This window comes from Anoplopoma fimbria, chromosome 3 (genome assembly GCF_027596085.1).
Source record: "Anoplopoma fimbria isolate UVic2021 breed Golden Eagle Sablefish chromosome 3, Afim_UVic_2022, whole genome shotgun sequence".
Lineage (NCBI taxonomy): Eukaryota > Metazoa > Chordata > Actinopteri > Perciformes > Anoplopomatidae > Anoplopoma > Anoplopoma fimbria.
In genome coordinates, this window is record NC_072451.1 from 14,662,757 (window position 1) to 14,685,911 (window position 23,155).

Here is a 23,155-nt window from a genome sequence, read left to right on the forward strand (position 1 = left end):
AAAAAGGCAACTTAACGCTCCATTAACGTTACTCTAAGCATTAATATTGTATAACCTGTTATTCATAATTGAAGAACAGTATTTGAAGAGACTTCGGTGGCCGACATTAAAACCCCCGAAAACGGGTGCTATGGCTTGGCAGTGGGCACCAATGTTCATTAACAACAGCCACAGTGGTTTATGGCGAGATGTGTGAGAGTGGACGCTTTGACAAATGGGATTTCTCAGCACAGACACTTTCTGCCACGCTGACTGGAAATGATTGTGCACGGAGAGGGCGTTTTAAAACAGGAACAGATGGGAGAGAGTGCGATAAGGGAACGCGAAGGGTACCGGGTGTGTGAAGAGCACACATACTGAGAGAGTGGGAGTCAGGAGGAAAGTGTGTGCGTGTGTGTGTGTGTGTGTGAGAGAGAGAGAGAGAGAATACATGTGTGTCTGTAGGAGTGCCTGACAGGAGATGACGAGGTCTGTCGCCTCCCTGTCCCCCAGAACTTGGACCGATGATGCCAGAGCGCGTGCATGTGTGTGTGCGTGTGACTTGAATGCGTGAGCACGTCTTTAAAAATAAAAATAAAAATAAATAAAAGGCGTATTCCAGAAGAAGCTCGAGCAACAGATACAGAAATCACACGAGGTGAAGTCATTCTGTTACTACTCTTCTAGCTCACCCACTCATGCCTCTTTGTTGTCTGTACTCTCCTTCTTTTTTTTTTTGCATCTCATTCTCACTAAAGGACATAATACCCTGATTATCCCTCCTGACTTCCTCCGTTTCATTGACTCCCCCGCACCCTTTCTTGTACGTTTGTCTCCTCCGTTTTCCCTCTCTGTTCCCGTTTCACCCACTCCCTCTTTGCGTCTTCCCTTTGTCTCACTCTCTCCTGACAACTTCATCGCACCTTTTTCTCTCGGGGAGAAAGAAATACATAAAAAAACTACACACTTGAGCGCGAAATAGACCCACATATAAGAAGATGTGCGCACGCCTCCTCTTCCTCCCTCCCTGCCTCCTCCCATTCACTCTCGCTCTCTCTCTCTGTTGCAGCCTCGCTCTCCAGGGAAATGAATTAGTAATATTTATGATGAAGCCCTGCTCCCAACTTCTCCCTTCTATCGCTCCCCCTCATCTCCCTGGTGTATAAAAATGACACTGATCTTATCGGCTCTACCTATGTAGTCATCTGTCAGCCCGTCTATCTTTCCATCCATCAAGCCGCCGGGAGAGTGATGGCTCCCTCAACGTTTTTATGTGGCACCGTTGGCAAGCCAAGGTTGTTCGGGAGCCACATAAAAACGGGAAGCGGCACCTGCGTCTCCGTCTGCGGACTTGTCACGAAAGCAGAGTTGTAGCTATTCAAACAGTTCTCGGAGGCAGAGCGGCAAAAAAAAAAAAAAAAAAAAAGGCAAAGTGTTGCGGGAGCACAAGTTATGAGTCTCCAGATGCGTCGGGGAGTTTCTGTGTGTGTAGTTAAACTGTAACAAAGTGCCGCTACCAACTGTCGCAAGGCAGTGAGTGAGTGTTTTGCCCTTTGAAGGCCTCCGGATTAACAAAGGAGGTGCACTTGGTGTACAAATACGAGGGGATTGGGACGGATCACTTATCGAATGTTGACATTTCAACGAGAACAAGCATACGAAGAGTGACATTTCACAGAAGAACACAGCCGTGGATCATCTTCGAAAAGTTGTAAATTGAGAGGTTTTTAGCCAAGGTCGTCTCGTTCATGTTAATATATAACGGCAGTATTCTGAAGAAAGGATTTCTTGAAGGTGGTGTGGTTTTAATTATTCTCTTCTCTATACTGCAGGACTCCTTTTCTACGCTCCAGCATCGTGTTTTTAGGTAGTTCTCTGTTCAGATTAATGAATGAAATGTTTTGTGGTATGAAGTAAATACAGCAGGAGGATCAATGAAGAGTACAACATAATCTTCTTTCAGAATCTCACACTTCTGAAGTGCTTGATCCACTGAATGAGGATAATAAACCGCAGCAGTGTCTAAAAAAGTATTTCATAAAGGTTATTTTAACAACAAAAACACAGTGAGCGTCAAGGACTGTTCCGATATTGTATTTGAGGATGAGTCAAAAGGTGAAGAAGTAACAAATGACACCTAGTCTTATTTAATCTTCATTCCTGGCCTTGGCCTTAGTTTGAGAGAATCATCCCATCTCATGGTTCTTTTTCTGAAGCCTTCAACAGGATCGCATGGTGTTTCAATTTGTTCAGTTGTCATGGAGATGTATCCGTCACGAGCTCAGCAGCTGTTATGATTTACCCCATTAGACTTTTGGGACTTCTCCACGGAGCAGATTTGATCCACTGTTAAATGCGGTTTGATGTGGTTGAAAGCTCCTTGTCAAGGAATGCGAATGGATGTTGGACTGTTTCCTCATAAAATTGCTTCTTTCGAGGTCAAGAACAAATTTTACTTGAAGTCCTAAAGAACATATGTTAAGATTCACAGGTAGTCTGGGGTATCTTTCACAATGTTCAAAGACTGAGTTGGCCATTCACAAACAAAACATTGAAATAAAGCTGGGAGATGAGAAATAAATAAGAAATTTATCGGGATAAACCTCAAGGTGTGATGCATTAATTATCTCTCTGCTGACATTCTGTGTATTTGTTTGGAATTTTTAACCAGCTATCTACAGTGTACTCACCTGATCTTCACTCAGTTATTCATAATGTGTAGTTCATCGATACGTATTTTATTATAAGCAAAGCAATAAGCTTGTTTTCTGTTGCAATATTGGGAATGTTCTCATGCAACAGGAAGAACTGGGCCATTTATTTTTGTGTTTTTCCGATGTGAAAAAGCTCTCGTTTCCACCTTTGTTTCTTCTGTGTTTGTTCGAGCTGTCTTCCTTATCATTTCCTCACTCGTCAAAGTAGAAATTGCAGAAACTACGAGACAATATTCGTGTCTAATTTTGGTACTGTGTGTATGTTAGAGGTGTGGAAGTTAAGGAAGAAGAAAAAGACACTATAGGGTAATGATGGATGTCATTTTTGCGGCATTTGTTGATTCCATATTTAATGGTAAATTAATGGAAAATCCATTCCTTTAAAAAGGCTTTTTTAACAACGTCAATATTCTCCATGCATCTCAGTATTTCAGAGTTATCCTTCTAAATAACCTACTTTCCAGAGTGGTTTAGAATAAAGAAGTTGTTCTCCTTATTACATTAAGTGGTCAATTTATTTTTAGGTACACTTCAAGCCGATGCCCGAGCCTTTTTAATTTCAATTTATGCTGCAGAGAATTCAGCCGTGGAGCACGAACACACAGCCATAAATTATTCAGCAACAGTAAACATGAAAAAACATGTCTGAATAAATGACTACATGGAAGAGAGGGTATGAAATTTCACATCAGCCCAACAACGACATTATGGCCCAACTACAAAGCTATATGATGCCGCGGAAGTCCCATAGTCTTAATTTCCCCATAGAGCAAGAAGTCGTCTGCTGTGCCCTTCCTGAAGCTTTGTAACAGGAAGTTGATCATTTGAGATGCGATTTGATTCCCAACACCCTTGTTTACTCTCAGACAATTAGCCAAGCATGTATTCCACACAGCTCTGCCATAATTAAGAGATTAATCAGGCAAGGAGTTGACGCGGAGTGAGACGGTTATAGCAACTCCACTTTAGCACAATTTATCCATCTGCCTTGTTAACTACCAGTTTAAAAGGAGCACTGGGAAAAGGAAAATGTATCTGTTCCCAGTCTGACATGTGTCTCGAGTACATTGAGAAGTATGTAGTCCAGTAAGTATTAAAGCAAATATAGCATGAAAAACATTTCAAATAATCTTTTCAGGTACTAAAGTTACTAGAAAACGACTACTTTGTCTAAATATTTGTTCAAACCGCCTCTACCTTGAAAAAGTGCATTTGATATGGATAAAAAAGTAAAATGAAAGCTTAAAGCTGCCGAGCTAAAACGTAAAAAGAAACACGTTGCAGTCCAAATAAGTTTGGAGCCTTGTGTATTCCATTTGATAATGAGGCCAGAAGGAAAGTGTGGTTAGAGTGTTCTGTTTGCCAATGAAGTGTCTGAAAGAATCTCATCATTTAACTGTTAACAACAACTTCAATCTGTACGGCAGCCTACTTTCTCTCCGCTATAACGCCTCCTCCAGGCATAGGAAGTCCCCTGACAGTATTAAAAAACCTCACACATAACAAACCCACTTTGTTCCTCGAGTCATGTTTTTAGATTGGGAGAAATTCTAGGGAAGCTGTGAGAAGGAAAGCCAGCAAAGCAGGCTTTTTTTTTTTTCTTCCTCTTGTTAAGGCTATAATATATAGCCGATACCTGGTTCATGTGCTCCGGTGTAATCCTCTTCCTTTGGTAAATGTCACAAGGAATAAGCAGTGTTGACCTTGGAAGACGTGGGGGCCAGATTTGAGGGTGTCTTTTTAAAAGCTTGGGTGTGTAATTGAGTAGAGCAGCAGGGTCGGCTCGCTTTGATGGTGTTCACACGAGTACAAGGGAGGGTGAGCGCGTAAGGGAACGCAGGAAAAAAAAAAGGCATGCAGAGGATCAGGGAAACACACACAAGAGAGACTAACAAAACGAGTAGAAGCAAAAAGACAAATTTGGTAGGCCTGTGAGGTTTAAGAGCAGACGTTAGAGCCACAAGGCTTCTCGTCACCCAGACGGATCAGAACGAGTCCCGTTTTCCTCCAAGAAGCCCTCTGGTCCTCGGAGCAGCCCGGTCCAAAACACCAGCTTTGATGAGGGTTCAACTCGCCTGGCAAACCTCCCACCGCAGGCCATCATTAGTTCAATTTTGGTATTAAAGCCAATGGTCTATTGGATTAAACCCTCAGCGCGTGCCTGCCCAGCTCTTGACAGCACTTTTCTTGCACCAACAGATTAATTCTGTACTACTTTTATATCAAAAGTGCATTTTAGAGATATGAACTATAATTTACATAATCAAAAGTGTCTTAACAAGCTGTAGGAGGTGAAAGTTCTAGCCGCAATCATTAATTTACCAGCTAGAATGACAACTGTTGCCGACAAATTTACCCAGCTAATTAACACTTCTTCTGTGTCGGCAAAACAACTATTATCATTTTTTTGGGCGCCTTGCTCACATAGTATGCAGAGGGAGAGACGCGAGGCAGATATGCTGCATGAGCTGAAAGGGACAGGTGCACGCAGGCGCTCTGAAATCAGCTGGAAGTTAGTTATTGTAGTTTGCCGGCTGATTTGGCCCGCTTATCCACGCAGTCAGCAGTTGGAGCTGCAGCGGCGGCTGTGGCACATGGATCACGGAGGCCATTAAGGTACTTTAAAACCATTAGCTCCGGATTGCCACAATTTGCATCATAATTCGCTCTTCTTGGAGTCATGGCTCAGTCGGATCTGAACACATAGAGCTCATACACAGTTTTCAGTGAGACTTTCACTTTCAGGGGATAGCATTATCTCCAGTGTCCTTCACCTATAAATGTCAATAAATTCATTGAGAAATAATAAAAAGAAGATATTCCTTGTAACTCCAGATCCTTCTTGAGATCATCATGTTTTTAAGTTGTCTTCAGTATCAAAGTAATGGTTGTCTACACAGTCAATAAATCATTGCAAACAGAAAACTGATGAGAGGTAATTCGGCATACTTTGGATGGTGCTAACTTAAGGGGGCATCCTCACAGCGTCAAACTTTGAAAGTCCCTGATCTAGCTGATGGCCTCATGTCAGTTTTGGACAGGAAGCTAGCAGCTAGCTTGGTAGTTCTCAGCTGTAAACATAGACTGTATATAAAAAGTGGACGTAGTTATTGGGTCATCCATTGTTTTGTGGACTGCCGTTTCTGTGAAGATAACCTCAACGTTAGCTTAAGCAGCTAAAGCGCAGAGCCATCAACTATTGGCCCAAAAATATTTTCCGTCTTCCTTTCATGTTAGCGAGCTCCAGAACATTCAAAATGCAGAAGATCTGCATAATTTTACACTCAAAAGTCGAACTTTCGAGCAACTTTCATAGGAAGGAAAGGGGCACCTTCAATGTTGTATCCAGGTCTCTTTATACATCAATGGTATCATTAGGGGGTCATAGGTCAGATGTCATCACTTTGATAGACATGGCTTGGTTTAGTTTACACTAAAAATGAATTTGTAGATAACACACTATGTTAATAATCAATTAAATTTGAATATTATCAAGTAATTTCAGTATACTAGTAATGGGCCTGTGTTGGCTAAATTGTCAATTTTTTCAATAGAACACAAGTCAAGCCTATTGACTTTTCTGACTGGCTGGTTTGAATCCTTGGAGGACGTCAACAAGTAACAGCATCTTATCTGTTTCACGTGGAACAACTTGTCTTCTTTAATACTATATGGACCACGATTAAAAGCCTTGAGTTTCATTTATCCAAAAATAATTAACAATTTCAATTTGTAATCGTATTGCTACTCAGAAAATCATTACACATTTTTCCTCGAAATCAGTCAACCATTACAACAATTATATTTCTTCCCTGAAATGATGTGATATATCTCTTATTATCTCAATTTCGGCAAAATGTTAATGGAAAAGTAAGTTATCTTTCCCATCAGCCCATCTAAAAAAATCCAAAATCAAATGTAATTGTGCAAGAAGCAATACAGCATTGACTCTTTTCACTTTAATTGGATAAAGGTCAGCAATTATCTTGCTTGGATGAGAAATGGCAGAAAGGATGACAGTGAGTAAAGGATGAAAATAACTCTAGCCACCAAGGCTGCTTGGTTCCTCTATTCATCGCTTTCATTAGGGGGAGTAACTGGGTTGTCCTTTTGAAGGTAATGAAAGACGCACCTACCAATTTAGGGGGGGATGACAAAAACAGAATTGATTGATACATCGACCTGTGAGTCACATCAGTGTACTCCATCCAACAACATTGAGGAACAAACATGGAGACGCCAGAGCAGATCTGCCTCCTTCTGAAGAGCTTAATTACAAAAAACTCACGGCGACCAGCGGCCATTACTAATTTGGCTCAAATGAAGTTTACACTGATACAACAGTAGACCAGGCCACAGGAAAATTCTGATCTAATTCATCAACAATATAAGACACACAGCATCTTCCCTTTGCACTAAATAACGCCATGATCACAAACAGTGAAATGAAGTGAAATGCCATCAAAAAGTTATTTAGGAAGCCCATTAGGTCGGCCTAAATAGCGGTGCAGTGGGAATCTTTCCTATAATGTGAAAAGGAGTTGGAAATAGCGGCTGATCTATCATGGCGGAGGCGAGTGAAATCCCTGACTGAATGTTTGATGAGGCACTTTGCAGCCCTGCAGGAGTCTCCTCTGCCTGACTGCTGCTGTGAAAATCCTGACAGGACCTGCAGGTCAAAAAGGTCTGACGAGTCTTCTGCTTTCGGGGGCAAAAGAACAAACACTGTTTTTGTGCTGTAATGCAGCCCGGTATTTGTTTGTATTTTCTCTCATGGCGTTCTCCATATAATGAGTACTACAAAGTTAATGCAAGCACAACAAAGTCATTAAAAGTCATTTCTAGGACTTATACAGTGACTGACAGCTCGAGTCTTCTAATGAGGTGAAGCCATGGCGGTCTGGTGCTCCGAGCTAGGTAAAGCAGACCATAATGAAGTATTTGCAAACAGCATGGTGAGTGTATTTGTGTGTGTGTGTGTGTGTGTGGTTGGGGCTACAATTACTGTACATATGATGGCATAGAAAAGCCTGTCAATGCATGTCATTCTGAGCTCCTATGTTGTGCTGCCTGTCTCTTCCTGGGAGTCATTTGTTCCCATGTGTGGGCGTCTGCGTTGTGCTGCCGAGTTACTCACTCTGGGTGAAGCGTGGTGGGTTGTCGTTGACGTCGGTGAGCCTGACGGTGACGGTGGTGGTCCCAGATAATCCGCCCAGGTGGCCCCCCATGTCCTTGGCCTGGAGGAGGACCAAGTATTGGTCCTGGGTCTCCCTGTCCATGTCGGGTACGGCCGTGCGCAGAATGCCTAGCGCACAAAACAGACACATTTTTAGCGTCAGGGTGGAAAATAAGGTTTCTGCTGCGGCCAAATGGCACCAAAAAGACCGTAATGCATCCACTTTTGGACTAAAAGGGTTTTTCGATCAATATTTATGACTCGATGATTACCAGACTCTGAACCCTCTGGCTTCCAAAATACACTCTCTGGCCGGTGCTCCATTTTGGAACAAAAGCTGCACATTGGGATCTCGTCCAGCTCTACTCTACAGTTTTTTAACTACAGACTATCCTCTGTTACTAGAGCCGTATCACAACATGTTTTGCATCACAATAGCTCATTTCTTCACCAAGCATTTGTAGCCTTCACCTTCTAACAAATAATTATTTCAATTAGGCTTACAAGCTGTGACTAATGACCTCAATAATGGTTAATTAATGATGTATTAATGCGTTGTGGCTCTGTAACATGTAATTTGTAATAATTACTTTTGGTCCAGCATGACTTGCTTTCTCTGTCGGTTCATCAACAATGTGATGTAGTTCAGACTGTGCTGTGACAAACACCCAACCTTTTTTAGAGACAACCGGATTAGCAGCAGCTGACTTTAACTAGGTACCCTATGAAACGGTGGAATGAGAACCCTAATAGACACCGTGACCTTTTATTAATGACTTATTAACATTTATAACAGCAGATGTGATTGCTTATTATGAACCGAGAGAGCCGTGACCCCTTGTTAAAGACTTACACGTGTTCCTCAGTCGTTAATAAAAGGTCGTGGGGCTCATGCTTTCCAATAAGCCGTTCAGCCCGCAGTTTAAAATGGATAAATGAATAAGTTGTTATTTCACGGAGGTGGGTCCAGCTGCTCTGCGGCTCTTCTCTAAAGGGTAACCGGTAAAGCGGTTCATTGCTGGGTGATTAGAGAGACACAAAGACAGAGTAAGATACGCAGAAGAGAAATGGGTTTTCATTGCAACCGGGTAACCCAAAAGTTTTAAACTCTCAAACATCAATATTGTATCTGCTGCAGAAACCCTGGAATCAGCCGGGCTTTAATTACTGATTCATGAATCAATAATGAATCATTTATTAGGCCTTGGTATTTCCCTAAGTCACAACTAGCCCTTTATAAAGTATGCCTTATTAGAAAGCTGTGCCTACTTCCATTAGTGTATTCAGCTCATTGTCATCGTAATAAGACGGCTATGATTTAACTCAATTCAAGTCAACAAAAAAAGCTGTTTTGATCTATATCGATGGTTAGAGTCATCAAGATGTTTCTGTGTTAAAGAAAAGCCTTAGCTTGTGTTATAGTAATTAAACTCCCCTCGCTCTTGATTGACAGATCAAGTTCTTACTAGAACTCTTGGGGCTTTTGGAACCCTTTCAAAACCTATTGGACAAAGTCAAAGCGCCTTGTCATCAGACTGAAGACATGACTAGGCCTCTTCTGACAGCTTTTTCAGGGAGACACCAAGTTTCCACTTGACAGCGACAATGCATTACTTAATGTCCCGTTAAAGGCGCACAGAAACACACACACACACACACACATATATATATATAAATACATAAACACAGACATGTGAAGAAGCTCATATGGGGGAGATAAATCACCCGACACAGACAGCCAGACATGCTGACAGAGCGTAAAATCTGGTTCTGTATCTCACGCTCTTCCACAGCGCGGCCGAGACACATCTCTTACAGGCAATCGACATCGATCACCTCCTCCGTGCAAACGACCTCATTCTGCTACGTATGATTGGATGTTTACACATCCGAGTGCCTGGCTGCCTCCCGCTGCACCGACGTCGGCCGGAAAGAAAAAGAAAACACCGGGGCGGATGAACTCGGCCAGCTCAAGGTGATTCACATTCGGCACGGGCTTGTTTTGAATGCTAACGAACACATTGGGATATATTATATATATATATATATATATATATATATATATATATATATATATATATGTCTGGGTTTCTGAGCGGAATTCATGAGCCAGGAAAACTGAACGTGCTCGACTCGGAGCGCGCGGTTGGAATGGGACCTTTGGGTGATGGAGGCGACGAGGAACAGAGTGATTGAAAAAAGGGGGGGAGATATATCGGGAGCAGAGAGAAGAGAAGCGGACGCGTTGAGAATACCAAAGCTCGTCTAATAGCGCGGTGTCAAGGCTAATACACAGAGGGCGAGATTAGGGTTTATATTCCCCAATTAGCATTCCAAAAGGCGTTGGGCTTTCTTCACTTGTTGCAGAGGTCTTCGCATGTCAAAGCAATCAATTACTAAACATTCATATTCAATGAGGAACACAGGTATAGCAAACCGTGACCCCGTCGCGTGGGTAAATTGAACGCCGGCATGCAGGCACATGCTCCCAGGAGTAAGGGGTGTTTAAAAAAAAAAAGACAACTTCTGCAGCCTCACCGTGAGCTAAATGCTAAGTGTTTCTGTGTGCGCTGTCGATCAAAAAGCTATCTGAAGCTTCAGACAGTTAGAGCTCCATTTTCTAGGTGAGCCAAGCAATGATTTCCCTACCGAGTTGCGATGCAAAAAATATATATAAAAAAAGTAATCATAATAAAATGAGATAAATAAATAAATAAAGCACCCTCCATTGAACAAAAAAAACAAAAACGGTGTGCCCTTGGGTGACAGGCAAGACAAGGAGGCATATCGAGAACACACACAAAGCAGACGGGTCCTTTGAGGCCCTCTGTAATCTGCCCTGTGCAACAGTTCACAGACCTTTTTCCGCTGACGTCTCTCTTTTGAACACGTCTTTTTTTGTTGTTTTGGCGTCATCCAGAAATAATAACATTAGGCCTGCTGCTGGGTTTTGTTGCGAGCACACAGGAACTGGCAGCATGAATACATTTCTGCCAACTCATACTGGAGCGAACCGGTGAGAGAGAGAGGGGGTGGGGGGGGGACGACACGACGAGACTGGGAGAGGGGGAGATGTGTGTGTGTGTGTGTGTGTGTGTGTGTGTGTGTGTGTGTGTATTTTAGAGGAGGGTGTTTGAAGCCGTGGGGAAAAGGGAAGTGGGAAAGATGGATGACTAAGTGTGACAAGAGAACGAGGGATGCACAAGTGGGAAATGTTAGTTTGAGTTTGAGTGTGTGTGTGTGTGTGTGTTGGCATGAATTTTCTGTGAGTAACCGAGTGAAAGAAAAAAAAATATATAAAAAAAGACAGATGTGCGTTTCTCTGATTGTGCATGCGGATGCTTAGCCCCACCTGTGTTTGTATGCTCATGCACACCTGCATGTGTGTGTGTGTGTGTGTGTGTGTGTGTGTGTGTGTGTTTGTTATCATGTCGATCTATTTTCACATGCTCATCTGTGTGTTCACGACTCAGGCCTGAATTCACTTGTTTGCTCACACAGTCTGTGTGTGTGTGTTTGCGTTTCAACATCTTGAGTATATTTGCTTTTCTGCAGTGCCCGCGGTCATGTGTGTATTTGCTTCCAGACATCTGCGCATCTTTTACATCTCATGCCCATGTGTGTTGTGAAGGCAACACACATTCACACACACACACACACACACACACACACACACACACACACACACACACACACAACACACACACAAACACACGCGCACTGGTATGTAAACACACTCACCTGTCTGGGGATCGACAGAGAAGTACTGTTGGCCCTGCACCAGTGTGTACACTAGCCTGGCGCTGTTGCCATAAGTCGGGTCATCAGCATCTGTCGCTGTCACCTGGATTATAGACGTGCCTGCAGGGGAAGAGAGGCGAGGAAGGAGGGGGGGAGGGATAAAAGAGAGAGAAGAGGGAAAAGGAAAGAAAGGAAAAAGAGAGAAGAGTCAATACATGGCAGAGCTGGAGCTAAGTGGACAGAACGCAGCACTAAGAGCACAAGAAAGCTTTATATGGAGACAACCTCTCCTCTCTCACTCCTTCTTTTTCAATCTCTTTCCAACGGCAGCGTGACAAATACTTTATCCCCCCTCTCCCTTCGTTCGCACCCTCTCCCTCCTCCACCCTGCCTCCCCCCTCGATTCCCTCTGTCTCACTTCATTTCTCTTCATCTCCGTCTCCAATTCCCTTTAGCACCCCCGTCTCAATCGGACCGTCTGTCTCTTTCCACGGACCTCCTTCTCCCGCTCACAGTCCCTTAAATCGTCTTTCTACGGCTCATGGAGTGTCAGTTTGGCAGCGGGGCATTTCAAAGAAATATATATATGAAATACAGTAAACACATTTCACATATGTATATGTCTATATTATAGTGGAAATACTTTTTCCAGTGGGACTGGAGCCAGACGAGATAGGAGGAAGAAGGGGATTTGTGGGAGCAGCTGCTACTTTATTTCTGATCAAAGCCATGACAGTATCACTATGGGGAAGATAGGTGGTGTGTGTGTGTGTGTGTGTGTGTGTGTGTGTGTGTGTGTGTGTGTGTGTGTGTGTGTGTGTGTGTGTGTGTGTGTGTGTGTGTGTGTGTGTGTGTGTGTGTGTGTGTGTGTGTGTGTGAGAGAGAGACACTCTTCTGTACCACACTGGAAAAGTGACTAAATTAAAGGATAATTCAGGTTTTGGGTCTTAACGATGTGCAAAGTACATTTTCTGGTAAAACTTTTGCAATAATACTTGAGTGAGATTGTGAATTTAGGACTTTGACTTGAGTATTCTTTTAGTTTAACAGATCTGAGTACTTCTTCACCCACAGTTACCCCTAGTTTCTGGTTGTTATAACAACATACTGGATTTTCTGAGATCTGAACCAACGACTCAATAAAATCAGGAGGCTAGAAACACAAGCAGTCATGATGTTGCACACAAGCCAGTTTAGACATAATTTCGTCTAAACTATATTATTTGCAGGCAAGCACACCTGCAGTATAATGTTGGTAATAAACCTTGAACCTTGATTTCTTTGTTTTCAGGTGTTTGGCCAATATTTTTAATCCATTCTCAGTTTTGATTTCCTTCTCCATTTCTTGCCAGCTTGAAATAAAAATACTATAACATCATTATCTGCGACTTTTCTGTTTTTATTTCAAAGCTCTCCTTCACCAAACCGCTTCCCTCACAGACTACAAAGTGTCTGCTATTGAATCCCATTAAGTATTTTTATATTTTATTCCTCTACTATAGATATCGTAGATAAGTGCAGGAGGGGGGCATAAGTAGATAAGTAGACAGAAATGTTTCTTTTGACAGCAGTAAAAAACTAATCACTCTCAGGGATCAAACAGAGGGTTGATGCAACAAGTGCAAGGCGGAGGCAAACTAATTGGTATGCAGCCCGCCAGCCACGCCGCACAGCCACAGACAAACCAGGCGGGGATCAAACGTTAGCGCTGACATGCATCCATCTGGAACGCGTGTTAAGTCGTCCGTCCTCTCGGGAAAAAGGAATAGGTTTCCTTCCCTGGTTTGTTTACACACATATGTAAGGTTAAACTTCAAATGTGAGTTATTCTCCAAGAATGCAGATACACGCCTGGCAACAATGTTTGCACCCAGTCGAGTGAAACCAACACAAAAGACTTTGCAGGCAAAAATTTCAAGCTGGTGGGGGGGGGGACTGACTCGGTTCCAGCTTGCATCAGCGTCCCTCACCCTTAAATAATCTCATGTAACGAGTCTTTGACAGGATCTTCCTCGCAGCAGAGCTATATCTCCTCAGTCACGCGTGCTGCAAAGCGCCTTGGTAAATATTGAAACGTCGAGTAAATATCGATTCTGTGATTGACTGAACAACTCAATCCGAAGACTGAGCCGCCACAAGGAGCAGACACTCGCGAGGCAGCCGATAGGATTACTAAATAGTGCTCGTCTGCATCCCCCCTCGTCCTTTTCCTCGAGGCCCTGCAGGCTGCAGGCAGAGTCATTATTCTAATCTGAATTAAACAATTCGGTGCAGGGAGTGGCCCTCGACAACCTTTAAGAGGCACTGACCTCGGGCCACACTCGCTGAACTTTGCTAAAGTAGCCAGTTTAGAGGGGTGAATTATTTCCCCCAAAAATACCAGCGTCTTTTCTGGCAAATTCGAAAGTTTTCCTGAGAAGCAATTTTCTCTGCTTTTATAAAAAAAAAATGGCAAGAGTGCTCCTCAGAGTGGAAGACATTTTCAATGGGCAGAGTGGAATTTAAATGGAGATTAGAGTACTTTTTTGTACATATAAACTGTTTCCTACAGGCACTCTGCAGTCACACTCTGAATTACAATCTCAGGCAGTTATTGTCATTCCAACATCTCACTGCAAAAAAAACAAAAAAACTTCTTCCTCTTATTTCATTCCTATTCCGAGCACTGCTGTCACACTGTACATGATCACCCCTCAGTCAGGGAAATACTATCAGGTCACTGTGGCTGTGACGTGCGCTCTGCCTCGGCCATTCAGGGGAAAATGATAATGAATAATAAACATTATCTGATACACAGACACCGCCATACATCAATGCCAACAGGAAACAGGGAAGTGTTTAAACAGGAATTTTTAAACTGTACCCTCAGATACAGTGGGTAGAAATATTTCTACCCACGGAGGTATCGAGAATAGACTTTTGATGGATTTTATGGTGTTTGCCCCAGAAACCCACTTTTTTTTTTTGTTTCCATGACTGTCGTAGTGGCTGAATTTCATCATTCTGAAAATTCTGCTACAGTGAAAGCATTTCGCAGTGTATCTGTATATGCAAACTGAGGGCTTTATTATCCCCAAAACGGGCTGCTAGTGCGGGTGGGTGTGACCACAAAATTCTTGGTTCACATTGCAATGTGTAATAGAGGCTGGAACTGTATGAATACGGGACTGGTGGGCGGAATAGATTACTTGCAGGTGGGGTTCCAGTTTTGCCCAATCGTGTCAGCTCCTCATCCCGGTTAAAAAGCGCCCGACAGCTTCCTAATGAGCCGAGAGGAGACTGCTCTTCTCTGGAAAAGAGCAGATCCCAAAGCAGCGACGCGGTACACACGGCTTGAATATGAATACAAGCATCCCTAAGAGAAAGATTATGTAGTACAATACAGGTTTCTATTTCTACTGCTTGTACTTTTTTATGCTCAAATGATTAAATATGTTTGTAGAACATTTACATGCACACAATCAAGCCACAACTGCATACTAATATAAAAACAACTCTATGTTTAAGCCTTTTGCACGATCACATAACTTGGGCTCCCCATAATAATAATAATAATAACCATATTATAAGTATCATAACCCAAACTGTTCGGCTTGTGCATAATTATACAAGCTCCCCATCATTTGAATTAGAGACTGCAAATGGAGCGTAAGCAGTGTGTCATGTCTACAGGTATTTAATCAACAAAAGGGAAAATACCTCATAGATCCAACTAGCAGCTGTGGTGACAGTGTTATTAAAAATCCCTCATTAATCCAACCCATTACTGAATTTGAATTGCATTCGCATTTGAGTTTGATTTGGGGGGTTTTGGAGAGGTCCGTGTGTTTGTGTGTGTGTGTGTGTGTGTGTGTGTGCGTGTGTGTGTGCACATCCGCCGACTCCAGCCATGAAATTTTCTCTGTCTGGTCCGAGCAGGCGGAAACAGAGATGCAATTTCATGCCGAAAGAGTAATAAAATGGAGCAGCACCGCCTGACCCGCCTGCTCCCGACAGAAAAAGTGCATTTGAGAGCTCACATAAAACTTCCCTGATGACGTCAGATGTGTCATTTGCATGTGCTTTCACGATTAATTTACACTTTATTTATGTGAAAAGTATGAAACCGGGGACTGTTAATGGGAGGTAAAGCACGTGGCCTACATTTACAGAAACTGTAGTAGCGCAAATGCCCTTCACTTTGTGCCGCTTTTAGCTCGTAACTGCACGGAGGGCCCTTTAGAAACTATATGGAGGTGTTACAATCTGAAAAGGGCAGATTGCTACGCGGACACAAAGCTGTGCTGAAACTATACAGAAGGGAATGTTTCACTTTCCTCCCTCTCGCACCCGCCTGCCAGTTTGCCAGATCTCATACATTAGTAAATGTTTGCACAGTTGCTCTCAGAGTGCGTTTGACTTTGCAGAAGTCTTCGAGCCTAAAGGGAAACGCGGCAGAGATCAAATAGGCCTCTTATAAACATATCATATGGACACGCGTCGCCGCGTCGTTCATTCATTACACCGAGAGCAGGTTAAACTGTTTTCACTTAATTATATTTCAGTTTATTAAGTGCTCTAATTGGGAAATTGCTGGAGGCATGCAATGTTGCTTGTTTTGAATACGATATGAGTGTCGCCTCAGTAAAATGAAACAGTCGAGACTACTTTGAGAAACTGAGCTGTAATGTGCTGAATGAAGAGCGGTGGAAATGTCAGCACATTTCATTTTACAGATGAATTCTCACCTTGTGTGTAGAACTTCACCTTGACTATAAGCCACAGCGCTGTTGATGAAAATGCACTTGATGCTCTCTTTAATCCGTACGTGCTTGTGATAAATCACCACGGAGTTCAGCAGCGGGAGAATAGAAGGAATCGTTTCAGATAGTGGCCTCATCGTTTATTGTTTGTTTACCTGACTGATCATATCCTTCTATTTATGTCTATTTGCTGCATTAAAAACGCGGAAAAATGTCTTTAAATGAATATTCATGACTAAAAAAGGTAAAATATCTATAAGTATAGTTTGTTAATCATCTAAGAGTTCCACAGACAACATTTAAGCTTACCTGCTTCATTAGAACAGTGTGGGTGTGATTTAATGACAATGGGCGGACAGTTACCAAACAACCGACTGCCATCAGATAAATCAGAGCAGCAATATTTCATCCAGTGTCGGCTCTCTTCACCACGCCTCTTTTAGGGAGAAAACAATCCGGTCTCACTTAAATGGCAACAGCATAAACGGAGGAAGTTGAAACATGTCTTCAAACTTCAAACATGTGCTAAATTGTGCTGTGTAGTTGGTTAAACCAACAGTAAATCCAAAAAATGTGATTTGTTACTCTGCCATGCCCTAAAAAAAAGATATAATAGAAGAGTTTTATGGCTCATGGCTATAGACTATACCAGCATCGCTCATCGTCGTGACTACGCTTCCTTTTCGGGGACAGAACTTGCTGTTACACTAGACAGGACAATGACAAAAAGCTGTTATGTAGTGGGTTGGTCGAGGCTTTGACAATTTGATGTTTGAGGCTTGTAAGATATGTGAATAGTCACTGTCAGAGTGGTACATGGCTAAATGACGCTGTTGAGAGTTAGGTTACTGCTGATGGGTGAGTTAGCTTAGCTAGCTTGAGTGGGAGGCTGCTCAACCTGTAGATCAAACTGTAGGCTAACAGGTAAAGTGACTCAATCAATTATGTATAGATGTCTGGAGAAGCCAGAGTTCCATATGTTCTCCCCCCAGTCAGTGTGGGTTTTTCTTCGGGTTCTCCGGCCATAGACATATAGGTTAATTAAGGACTCTAAATTGCCTGAAGGTGTGAATGGTTGTCTGTCTCTATGTGTCAGTCTTGTGATAGCCTCACGACGACCTCCAGGGTGAGACTGGCCTCCCCTCTAACCGACCCTGAAGAAGGATGAGCGGTAACAGATGGATGTGTTGGATGGGGGAAGACTGATATTTTGGTCACTAAATAACGTGTAAAATACAAAGCTTTTTTAAACAAAAAAAAAATCAAAATTATAATCCACATTCAAGTCAAATTGCCCTGACATCTGTAGGATGTTGATGTTATGCGAAGCATCAATATGTATCAGATTGCTTCTAATCTCTGATTGGTGAACAGAATTACGTGACATCACCGTGCACCAACTAGGTCACGCCCACACCAAGCCTGGTGAGAAGATCCCAGAGGAAAAAAAACTCAACACAGAAATCTCTCATGTCAAATAACCAAAACTGTTTTAACTTTGGCAGAAAGCAGTGTGTTTATCTAGGATCTAGGGATGTCCTGATATAACCATTTTGACAATAACAATGATTTAAAAAAATGAAGATTACAGACTCTCTCTCTACCTCCCTACACTCGTAATTAGAGTGTAAGTCATCGCGATAACGTTATTGTGAATTATTTTGGCCTTGACGATTGTGTAGTGAAAGGATCACATCACCCATAGTGAGAAGCGGATTGAGAAAAAATTAAGGACTTAAGGACTTTTTGAATTTGAACTGATCATGTAAATAGGTATTTTTAATGTACATTTAAAAAAAAACATTTGAATAATTCAGAGCTAATAATCTAATTTATCATGTTTTATATCTATTTTGTGACATATTGGAGCACTCGTACAGATTGCTGCTTTCGCTGTGAACGCAGCGTGGTGACACGCAGCGCCAATTAAAGCCAATAACTTTGGGGAACAGTCAATCCAGAGTCAGGAATTATTTCCATCGGCTGCAATAAGCTCTGCTGCAAAGTTGTCTTTATATTAGATGGAGTATTCAGACTCCATCTTTAGTTATAAATAAATTCTCCCTCGCTCAACCTATTATTCTGAGAACTATCCATGTATTTAACAGTGCAGCAGGTTTTCCCTCCATACAATAGCCATTTGATGAAGGCTAAAAAAGCTGGGTACAAAATGGCAATACACTGTGAATGGAATCCTAGCAGGCAGTAATGTTACATCAGTGCCGCGTTGCATAACAGCCGTATAGCTGCAGCTGCCAAAACCTCATACTTATATTGTATTTCAAATATTAGTTCATGTCACACTTGAAGTGCTTTTCATAATAACTGTTTATATTACAGTTAATCTAACGGAGGTATAAAACCTTTCCAACGCTGAGTCAATTATTGCTGTAGTTTAGCAGTCAATAATTGATATTTTGCATTACTTACATTCTTCTCAGCGTGAGGGAAGTTTTTTTGTGAAGGCTTTACAGACTGCTTAATCAAAGCTGTTGAAAAGAAATAAGAGAAATGGGATCGAAATAATAAAGCGCGCTGTCTAGCCGTGGTCAAGGGGGACATCCGTCATTCTTGAGCTTGACAGTAGTGGTACTTTATTCTGATTAAACAGCAAACCAATACAGGGCCTACAGCCTTAGTTTATGTAAAGAATGGGACTTCAAAAAACGCTCAATCAAGGTAAGTTCTTATCCCAGCCATTATGATTTTTTTTATGTTTTTTTGCCCTCATTACTCAGTCGCAGCAGAGAAAGGACAGAGAGAGATGAGCTAAAGAAATGTACGCGAAGGACAGCTTTTGATCAGTCAGCCAAATGAGCAGCCTCTCCAAATCCAGGATTGTAATTATGTTACCTCGTGTTCAGTTTTGCACAAGGTTACCTGGTCAAACTCTAATAACGGGGCCCCCGTGTTGTCCTCTGGTCCAAAGATTAAGCGTAATCACCTTTCTATCGTGAATGAAAAATGTAACTACTCGCTGCTGTCTGGATGGCAGATGGCGTTGCGATCGCAATTTATTCATGTAATGCAACAAATTGTGTTTCTGTGGACGACTGAGCGGGAGGATCACAGCAGAAAGTTCAGATGATCATATTAGGGGACGGCTCCCAGCAGTTCTCCTTGTAGACTAAATTAATTTATGGACAATGATTCAATTCAGGACACAGGAATTAGAAAACGATCTGAAACTATAACGTGTGTTCTATACTATGGAACCCCAGAGTGGTCAATATAATTATGAGTAAATAAGACTTATGAAGTAAATATATTAATAAATAATATGTTTCTAAGACATTTTTGAAGTCAATTCATTATTATGAATTTGTACAGAGTGCTGCAGGGATGATGTATTTTATTTAGGCCAACAAGAAGTGAGCATCACACTGGTTCCCTCCAAAAGAGGTCAATGGGATTTTTCCAAAACTAAACATTCAGCCACTTGTTGGCAACCGCCTTGTTTAAGACACCTAAAACGCTTCATGATGGGAATGCACTGAAGAGAAGTCTGTTGAACATGCGTATCACCGAGGCACTGAGAACATATTTAGCAAAACTCGAAAGGTTCCATACATTTACATGTATCAACCTCGAAGGAACCAATTCTGTGAAAAGAGTCTTTCATCACATCACTACTGGTCACACATGTTAATTGGCTGAAAGGTGCCTCACTGGTGACAATCCACTGCCATGAAAAGTGGCATTATGAAAGAAAAAGTGCCATTGGAATAAAAGGTCACGATAAAAAATAAAATAAAATAAAATGGATTTCTACATAATATTATTTTTTAAAATAATCATTGAGTTAAATTAAAAAATTTTTTTTAATATATTTTCTGATTTATTTGTTCTCTTGAAAAATGATAACCTAATGTCTTATTTAGACAACTTCAAGTACCTATATTTGCCATCTCGGGCACGGTGGCGGTGTAGGGGCCTTCGTCAAAGATAGGCGGGTTGTCATTGATGTCCTGAACCCGGATTATGAACTGCGATGAGGGCTCCAGGGCGCGGTCCGTCTGCCTGTCGGTGGCCGTGGCGATGAGTCGGTACTCGTCCTTTTCTTCCCGGTCCAGTGGCTTGGTGACGTGGATGTTGCCCGTCTTCTCGTCTATCACGAAGACCGAGCCGGCCCCCTCGCCTCGCAGGACATATTTGGTGCGTCCATCATTCCTGTCCATGTCGGTGTGGAGCTGGAGGAGAGGGAACAGGAAGAAGGTAGAGGAAAGGATATGTAAAATAAAAGCAAAGACGGAAAAAAGGAAAAACAGGGGGAAGCAGGAAGTGGAACGATGTGAGAGGTAAGGGGTTGGAGAGAAAGACAGAAATAAACACAAGTTAAAAATGAGGTTTGTTTTTTTGAGACAGGCATTGAAGACAAAACAAGCAGATCATCCTCGGCATGCCTCTAGGTTATAATGAATTTAAACAGAGGCAGACAAGAAATAGGCACAATACCTCCTTCTCTCTCTCACACTCACACTTTCCTCCAATTGTGCTGTGCCTCATCTCTCCATTCCTGCAGTATGAACATTTATGAACCAACTCCTTGATCACTAATGATATCCAGAACCCACCACTCTCCTCCTCGCCCTTAAAGCCTCCATTCACTTCCCAGCAGCTGTGGACAGCGAGAGCTTACTAGTCCGCGCACATGCAGCACCCAGGCTATTTAATGAAAGCACCAAATCAAAGGAATAATGAACAGCGGGCCAATCAATTATTCCCTGACTAATAGGTGTGTATGAGGGAGAGTAGAGGGGTGCATGGGAGTGGGACATGCCGTATCGATCACAGCCTTGTGTTGGGTTTTATTGGATCAGCGCCTGGCGGGGATGGCGGAGCAGCGGAGCGACCAGCGTCCTCTCATGCAGGGAGAGGTAATATCGGGGAAGGCTCCACACTGTCCTCTGTACCCCGACGAGAGAGACACGCCAGCGGGATGAGCCCAGCACATCAAGATTCAATCTCATTACCCCTGCACTTACGTGGGTCGAATAGCAACTGTGACCGGTAAAAAAAAGAAAAGAAAGAGAGAGTGCTAAATTAGCCGCCGCTCGCAAGAAAGTGTGACATTGTGACTTTGGACGGGGGAAGAGAAGAGCAGGAGAGGGATGGGTGGGTTAGCTCAGGAGAGCATTGTTGCATGGCAACAGCTAAGCACATCTGCTAAAACAAAATGAGAATGGATGCTGTGAATCGAAATCATTTACTTTGAGGATCGCCATTTTTCAAGGGGTGTTGGGGGGAAATAGCACGGATACGCCGGCCTCCCCGGGGGGGTAAACGATGAGTACGGATGTTAACGATGGTTGTTTATGGCCAAGAAAGCAATCATAAGTTCAGATTGTCTGGAGGTGGAAAAAAGTGTGTGAACAATTTGGCACAAAGTCAAAAGTTAAACAAGACTTCACCTTCAAAGTATCGCTTTATTTAAATAGCAATGCAAAGTGGGGAATCTGAAAGCCCTCCAGCCAACATGGAGGGTGATGTAGGAGAGCAGTATGCACTTTGGAAACTAGAAAAAGGCCTTATGTTATTCTAAGGTCAAGTCTTTAACTTTAACCAAGGGGTTAGCTTTGACTAGCTTTAGCATGTTTATGCTAGCTCTGTTTCTAAAGGTAGCCCAAGGAAATATTGAAGCCATAGCTAAAGTGACCATGAGTCAAAGTGATACGTCACCTGACATCTTTGACTCACCACTGTACCCTTCAACATTAGCTGTGGAAACTTAACAGTCTAATGGGACTAGCGGCATCAAATCGCTACGAAGAAAATAATCAAAACGTCCAAAGAAACATCTTAAACCACTGCTGCAAAAGCAAGTGTCGGCTGTCCAGCTGTTATATTAACCAACCATTAAGCAAAAATGTAGTTAAAAACAATGTCAATCCTCATGCACAACTCTGCTGAGCTCATGAACAGGTGTGTGTGTTTGTGCCTTGTAGAGTGTGAGCCGTGCTGAGGAAACATTCTGGTAAAACATACCGAGGACACAGCCATAGTGGACTGAATTATGATGCAGAGGTGCTTTGAACATTTTTCCCTTGACATTTCTATATTGTATTTTTGTCCAGTGTGCAGACTCCCAGACACAGATTTTGAGCAGCGAATCGTTTCAAACTTTTTTCTCAATATAGACTTTTGATGGGAACAGCAGCATCTCAGTTTATTTTTGCACTTTTTTTTGCCAATTTGCAATGCCTGCCAGTTCAAACACTCTTCTCAATAGGTTTTTTTTCCCCCAGCCGACACTTTGACTTGTGATAGCAGGGAAAGCACAGGTGTTACTAATAACTATGGCTCATTCCTTTGCATGTCAAAATGCATTTATATAGGCCGAAAAGCAGCTGTCCCCAGCTCATCATCCCTTATATTATGATCAGCTGCCTACAAACACCAGTCCTCATGTAGCTTCTGCTATTGAAGTCGAGACATTTGTTCCTGCCAGATTTTACATGTCTGCATATTTCATATGTTCTTGACATTAAAGGCAGGGTTGGGAAGGTACTTCGAAAAAAAAAAAGTTTTGACATATTGGGCATTCTCATTACATCCTGACAACAATCAATGAATCAAATGACAAAACAGAAAGGGAAAAAAATGTGGCATCTGGACGGGCTACCTTCCTGTCTACCTAGCTGCTTGTGTTCTGACTTTTGGAGCTTGTGCTGAAAGCTACTTTCTTTAAAAAATGAATTTGCAACACTGAGCTGGCTTTTCTGGTTGGAATTTTTTTAAATGTGTCGTACTTTTGCTAGTTACTCAAGATTACCAACCCTATCTCTCTAACTAAACCTCCCGTT

At 42.3% G+C, this 23,155-nt stretch overlaps 1 protein-coding gene across 1 annotated transcript in view; it reads right to left on the reverse strand.

The window, feature by feature from the left end:
• LOC129088820 (cadherin-2) overlaps positions 1 to 23,155 on the reverse strand; it is an 84,781-nt gene that overhangs the window by 44,939 nt on the left and 16,687 nt on the right. Inside the window, exons 2-4 of the mRNA XM_054596053.1 lie at positions 20,248 to 20,542; positions 11,611 to 11,730; positions 7,831 to 7,998 (exon numbers count right to left, since the gene is read on the reverse strand). Coding sequence (XP_054452028.1) covers positions 7,831 to 7,998; positions 11,611 to 11,730; positions 20,248 to 20,542 — 583 coding nt within the window. The remainder of the gene's footprint in view (positions 1 to 7,830; positions 7,999 to 11,610; positions 11,731 to 20,247; positions 20,543 to 23,155) is intronic.